This window comes from Ochlerotatus camptorhynchus, unplaced genomic scaffold, assembly GCF_037179485.1.
Source record: "Ochlerotatus camptorhynchus isolate MF236.1 unplaced genomic scaffold, CSIRO-AGI_Acam_v1.1 ptg000077l, whole genome shotgun sequence".
NCBI classification, from domain to species: Eukaryota; Metazoa; Arthropoda; class Insecta; order Diptera; family Culicidae; genus Ochlerotatus; species Ochlerotatus camptorhynchus.
Window position 1 is genome coordinate 10,154,433 of NW_027040567.1, and position 7,137 is coordinate 10,161,569.

At 38.4% G+C, this 7,137-nt stretch overlaps 1 protein-coding gene across 1 annotated transcript; it reads right to left on the reverse strand.

Annotated features, from left to right (window-relative positions):
* Positions 1–5,257: 5,257 nt before the first annotated feature.
* On the reverse strand, positions 5,258–6,714 carry LOC135697749 (uncharacterized). Its single transcript, XM_065217554.1, has 2 exons — positions 6,590–6,714; positions 5,258–6,518 (listed from the first exon to the last, which is right to left on the reverse strand). Exons 1-2 carry the CDS (start codon positions 6,712–6,714, stop codon positions 5,300–5,302), a joined length of 1,344 nt encoding a protein of 447 aa, XP_065073626.1. The 3' UTR covers positions 5,258–5,299.
* Between the last annotated feature and the right edge of the window lie 423 nt (positions 6,715–7,137).

The window sequence follows — 7,137 nt, forward strand, 5'->3', positions numbered from 1 at the left end:
CAGAAAACTGAACTGGTAGTGTTTACTTGAAAGCGGTACCCAGCCCAAATGCAGCTTAACCTTTTGGGCAGAAACATTACCCAATCATTATCTTTCAAGTACCTTAGGGTCTGGTTTGATTCAAATTGCACTTTTAATACCCATATTACGTATTTGAAGCAAAAATGTCAACAGAGGATCAACTTTTTCCGTACAACTTGCGGCACATGGTGGGGTGCTCATCCGGGAGACCTCATAACGCTTTATAAAACAACTATTCTCTCTGTTCTAGAGTACGGCTCTTTCTGCTTTCTCTCGGCAAGAAAATGTCACCTAATAAAATTGGAACGAATTCATTGTCTGCGTATTGCTATTGGCTGTATGCACTCAACGCATAACATGAGTCTCGAGGTTCTGGCAGGAGTAACACCCCTCCAGAACCGTTTCTGGGAGCTCTCTCTCAAAATACTAATCAAATGCGGAGTGACGAACACACTTATAATTGCAAATTTTGAAGAAATTCTTGGACTGAACATACAATCTCGATTTATGAGAATCTACCACCACTACATATCGTCAGATATGTGTCTTCCTTGTTATACTCCAGACCGTGCTCACTTCACCAATCGCAGTTCCTCAATTGAATATGATCTGACCATGAAACAAGCAACTCATGGGATTCCCGATCAACTTCGACCAATTATTATCCCACGTATTTTTACTGAAAAGTACCAACACGTCAATAGCGTGAACAGATATTTTACAGACGGTTCTCGTCTCAGTGGATCCACTGGCTTCGGTTTCTTCAATGAAAACTCTAGCGCCTTCCTTGTTGCTGAGCTGGCAGCAATCAACTTCGCATTGGAGATGATTTCCAACATGCCCGCGGACCATTACTTCATCTTCTCGGATAGTCACAGTTCGATTGAGGCTATTCAGTCGATGAAACCAAGTAGGCACTCATCTTATTTCCTTTCAAAGGTAAGGTAGCAGATGAGTGTACTGGTCGAAAGATCACATATGATTACCTTTGTATGGGTCCCCTCACATTGCTCAATCCCAGGCAATGAGAAGGCGGACTCTCTCGCAGGAAGGCGAATTTTATGACAGGCAAATTTCACACGATGAATTTTACCATTTAGTGCGTCAGAGTACCCTTTCGAGTTGGCAAACCGATTGGGACAATAGATCAGTGCACGGTCCCTAACCTCACTTTTTGCTCCCTATCATTTTGCTTCTGAGTAAAAGAGATAGCAACGAATGGGAGCCAAAACAAACCACCCAAAACTGTCAAAACTTACGGGTGAGAGAAGAGTGCGGCAAATCTTCGTGAACTGATCAATGGAAATCTTGGACGGTGGTTCAATTATTCCTTATGTTTCTTCGAGAGCGTGGTTTAAAGGCTTGGACTTAAGTCGTGACTTCATTCGCGTGATGAGTAGACTTATGTCCAACCACTACTCGCTAGATGCTCATTTCAATAGAATAAACCTCGTGGACAGCAACATCTGTCGGTGTGGAAACGGTTACGATGACATCGATCACGCAGTTTGGCAATGTACGGATAATTACGCCGCCAGAGAGCGACTTTTGAATACCCTTGAGGCCCAAGGAAGACAACCCTATGTTCCTATCAGAGACGTATTGGGAACTCGCGATATCTGCTATATGCAGTCGGTTTATGTGTTTCTTCAAATGTCTAGTATAAGAATTTAATTCCTTTGTCTTTTGTCTCTCTTTAATAGTTTTTGTTTGTCTTGTCCCCCGTATCGACGAGTCTCATCGTCGCCCACTGGTCACCATAGCCGGTCGAACTCCAGACGAAACTAGAACCACACTACCATTCATACTGGCGATAACGTTCTGATGAGACAACGAAACCTTACCCCCAAGCTCCTCCCCTGATCCTATCCTTCGACAATGTACCTCTCTAACCTCGAGTAAGCCGCGAGTATTCGGCCCAACTCCTACTAGACATAGAATTAAGTGAATTTTGTTACAAACAAAGAACAATGAACTATCGGCTCCGCAAAGCTAACGCGATTGAGCCTACCAAATAAACGAACTAGTTAAAAAAATGCTCATCTCATGTTTTACACTTCTTCTCCATCTTCATTCTTCGTGATGTTCTATATATCTTCTCTACATTATTTTTCGATTTCTCCGTTCCTTCCTTGCGCTTCATCGTTATCTGCATTCTTCTGCATCTTCATACTCATTCACATCTTCTATCGTACTTTCGTTTTCTACTTCATCTTCATCCTTTTTCACTCCATCTTCTTCGATTTCTGCCGGCGGCGGCGGCGTGGTGGCGTCACTCCATTTGCTTTCGGCGGCGGCGGCGTGGCGGCGTTGGTCGGCGTGAGTTTATTTTTAATGATTTAGAAAAAAATACTTTCCAAACCAATCGCACATGGACAAAAAATGCTACCCACATTTGAGTTCGAATTACTCAAAATCGCTAAAACGTAGGTCACTCATCGTATGAGTAAATTTTCCGACACTTTCCCGGGGAAAACTTCTCGAATATGGAGAAAATTTAAGAAAATTATACACAGGTTAGAAGTGTACTAGTAGACAGACTAAAACCACAATCCTTTTTCCTCGTCTTCGAGTAGTTTTCCTCGGAAATGCGTCGAAAAATTTACTCATTCTATGAGTCAATTACGTTTTCGCGAATTTGAGTAACCTGAGCTCAAATATGAGTAACTCTTACTCAATTTTGAGCGTTTTCATTGGTCGTACATGCGGAATTTGTTTATGTATGTCAAGTGCTTGTTAAATTGCACGGGGTTGAGCCATATGACAAAGTTTTTCAACCCTTTTATTAAGTATAAAAAAGTACGTTATGTAGAGGTGGATAGTATATAAAAGCAATCTGTTGCATTATGTAACAGCCACTGCGAAACTCTATTTTTGTAAATGCTGCAATTGGGTTCTTTAAGGGTATATAGGTTTTTGTATATTATGATAGGGTATGATGCCAGTATACCATAACTTAAAGACATTTTAAAATTTAAATAGTGGAAGTACTAAAAAAATAGTTTTTTATATTTAAAAATAATAGTATTTTGGTAAGACGATACCTTATGAACAAACCACTAATCAACGGCAACACTGTTGAACAGATGCACCATGGTCTCATAATGACATTGTGTTTGTTTTTAAAACAGCGTCTTCTTGTTTTTGTTCATTTTCGCAACCCAAAAACTGTTCGCAAAGCTCGTTTCAAGGTGCATTCAAATTTTTTGTGTTCCCAATAGAATGGATTGCTCTGTAATTTCATGTCGAGCAAATAGAAGTATCTATCCGGATATAGGATTATTCCCGATGCCGAAGCAATATGATCTGCGCAGAGTGTGGTTACAACGTTGCGGAATTTATGCTGAAAACCGATTACCAACAGTACTTGCAAACAAATTGTTGTATGTCTGCCAGAAGCACTTTGATGTGAGTATGAATATTTAGATTAATACTTATTTGTATCTATAGAAGATGTTCGAAATTCCAGATGTCAGATTATCGAGTCGTAAAAGTCAAAGCTAAAAGGTATTCTCAAAGAATCATATTAATGAAAGACGTTTTACCACACAAGAACATACCACATCAATCGAGGACTGAAAAATATGTCTACATGATGCCTGACGAAGATCCACTTACGTTACCCGTATGCTCTATAGAATCAACAAATGATTCGAATGATGATATCGACCATATTGATTTAAATATAACACCACCAGTTCAAAAGCGTAAAAGGCAAAGTGACGGAGAAGCATCGTTTGAAAGTAAACACCCGCAGCTTGTAGACCGTGGTGTTTTAACAGACTGTGAGAATCGCAGTTCTATTGCCGTTCAATGTTCCGTTGCAACTACCAACAGACACAGTCAAACCGATGACTTACATAATCGTCTCAAACCATTGATGTCTCACGTGGCAAGTAAGTCAAATTATTACAAGTAGTTCTATGACAAAACGTTTCATGTTTTGAATACATGTTTCTAGCGTTCAAAACTATAAGGGCTTAACTGCCATGATCCATTCTCGTAATCGATTTTCTCTTAGGATTACTACAGTAAAGAAGGCAAATTTCCTGAAAATTTTCCAATACAGGGTTGCAACCGGTTGTATAAGCTAGCAAAACAAACAGCAATCGAATTGAGAAACGTTAATCCTTCCGAGTTATTAATCAAAGATAATCGATCATTGCAAATGGGCCCTTATGATTCTGAACGCTTGTTTTGTTAATACAGTTATATGCTTATTTTAACGTATTATTTTTTTTAGGTTCAAATAGTTTTGAATCCATGGGCTCAGGTGGAAGCAGCTATATACCAAGCCAGCATAGTGATACTGATCTGTTCAAGGAATCAGGTATCACTGACGATGTGTCACTATTTGTGCAGCATAATTTTAATGTTATGAGGGATCAATCGTTTAAATACCTTGGCATAAGAAAAGGTAATGTATTCGTGTTGGAAGCAATTTGTGAAACAGCAAACATCTCGGAGCGTGACATTATGATACTTCTACGTAAAATTAAGTTAAACGAATCCTTTGAAATTCTACAAGATATTTTCGGTTTAAGCTTCTCTAGATTGTCCCAAATTTTTAACAAATGTGTCACTAAAATTGCTAGAGAAATGGAAGAGCTAATATTTTGGCCAGAATCCGATCTAATGAAGAAGTTTCTTCCGGTAGCATTTTTGAATAAGTATAGTAATATTCAGAGCGTAATCGATTGTTTCGAGATTTAGATTCAAAAACCATCTGATCCAGTTTTGCAATCAATTACATATTCTCAGTATAAGTCTTGTAACACAATTAAGTATCTTGTCTCCGTGTGGTATGATTAACTTTATTTCGAAGGGATTTCCAGGTAGAGCTAGTGATCAAAAAATTGTAAATAAATCAGGTTATTTAGATAACATTAATCACGGAGTAGGAGTTTTAGCAGATAGAGGATTTAAAAATGTTGCAAGTGAAGTTGCAAGGAAAGGTGGAATACTAATTCGTCCTCCGAGTATAGTTGACAACCAACCTCTTTCAAAAGTAGAAGCAATACAGGCCAAAGAAATTGCATGCGTTAGAATTCATGTTGAACGTCTAATTAGACGTGTCCGGGAGTATAGCATTTGTGCTCCGCATGCAGAACTTCCTGTTTATTTTTTTAATAAGTGTGATGATATCATCAAAATAGTAGCTGGTTTGGTAAATCTGCAAGGACCCCTAATCAAATAAGAATAAATTTTTATGTTTTTTTTTTATTAGTTGTACTAATAAATGCAAACAAATACTGTTCCAACCACATGGATTTATATTTCAAAACTTTTCCACCAAATTCGCAAATATATTTGAACACCAGAACTTATAGCTAGCCTTCATTCTTTGCTCGATGTAATCAACATCTTGATCCTCCTTATAAAATTTAACGAATTGTGATGGATTTAGACTATTTTCAAATCCAGGATGAACCCTAACCAGCAATCCTTTCTCTCGATTTGATAGAACCATTTGAAGCTGTATTTGTGACTTAACCTTGTCTTTAAGTTCTCCATTTTTGGCGACGTAGTATTTAAAATTGTCAACTTTGCTTGGACACTTAATTTCAAATACAGTGGTTTCATTGATTGCATCTGGTGATGCTCCAAATGCTGGATAATCCGGATCTAAAAAAAGTCCGCATTTCCGTACACTGGGATAATACTTCTTGAGTACTTCCAGCACCTTGCTCTCTAGTTCTAATCCTCTCTGCATTGCCTCAGTGCTTATTGATTTTTGTCCCAATACAGCATGAACCAACGATCCATCCGCTGTCTGACATCTTGACAAATCCCATAGTTTCGATGCCGTGATTCTTCCAAATTTCAACAAAAACCATCGAGAGCAACTTTGACCTTGCCTCTGCCCTCGAGTACTAACTTCTATTTCTCGACAAACGGATTTATTCATTGACGTTTTGGAGTATGCAATGAATTCCTTTGCTGTGATTCGTGCTTGAGACGATTTTTTAAACTCTAAAATGAGGCAATGTAGCGAATAAGCTTCCATTCGAGGAAACGGCTGATGGAACTTTAGTCCGGTTATCAATCGGTCCGATTGATACTTCTCCAGCAATGTTCGTAAAAATATTCCACTACCGCTTTCATTGCTACTCTGATTATTCGACACCACACTGGACCGACCGTACTTAGCCAGGTCGAAGCTGTCGATATTTTCATCGACCCGAGCTAGTTGAGGAACTTTCCACAAACATGCTCCTTCAGTTGGTGATGGCGTGTTGACTTTTTCGTAAAGGAAAAACAGAAAAGCAACAGCGTGTTTGCATCCACCTTTAGCAGCTTTACAACCATCGGTGATACTTTCGCAGTACACATCTTCTATTTCTTCCTTTTCGATATTAACCACAGCTACTACTGTGTACTGTTTTTTCGTCACCTTGTGTTCCGGAACCACTTTTGCTTTAATTCGGAATCTATTTCCATCAACTTTATACTGCACTCTTCCAATAGCTGATTTAAAATAGTCCGGATTCTTGGAGCTGTAATGAAAATTTGATACTATTTCCATCTATTTCTCTATCCTTCTAGGTACCATTCATCAAAGTCATACCGATCAATTTTTCCTCTTTTATTGGCATCTCGGAATTTCTCGTTCGATGACAAAAAGTGCTGCACCATATAAAAGTCGATTTTAGGTAGACTATTCACGTCGGCTTTCAAGTACCCTGTTTCCATTACGGATTATTGTGCTTTACGTATGTGCCCTATGCAATAAAATAATGAAACGAAAACAAAACAAGGATCAGAATCTGATAGAAAAGCTAGTTGTCAAATGAAGAAGCCCTACCAGAAAGCATGAAAAAGTAGGGAGCAACTATTTGCGACAGGCCAATTTCTGTCATCGTGTCGATCTGTCAATTTGTTAGATATCGTTCAAACAATGAATCATTTTATTTTAGGTTTTTATTAAATTAATGATCAATTACTAATATATTTGATCTGAAAAAAATACTACGGTGTTCAGAAAACGACGCGCTATCATACTAAATAAAAAAATACACTTTTTTGGATAAATTAAAGAACCCAATTGTACATTAGACCTGTTCATTTTAAACGAAATGTTCCGAATGTAACGGGTCAACCGTGATTACTGTTCGT

What these genes read in the sequence shown, in the direction of transcription:
- LOC135697749 (XM_065217554.1), bottom strand. Translation starts at nt 6,714, where the DNA reads ATGGAAACAGGGTACTTGAAAGCCGACGTGAATAGTCTACCTAAAATC. An exon ending in AAAAGAGGAAAAATTGATCG is followed by an intron (nt 6,519 to 6,589) that starts GTATGACTTTGA and finishes TTTTCATTACAG; the next exon opens with CTCCAAGAATCCGGACTATT.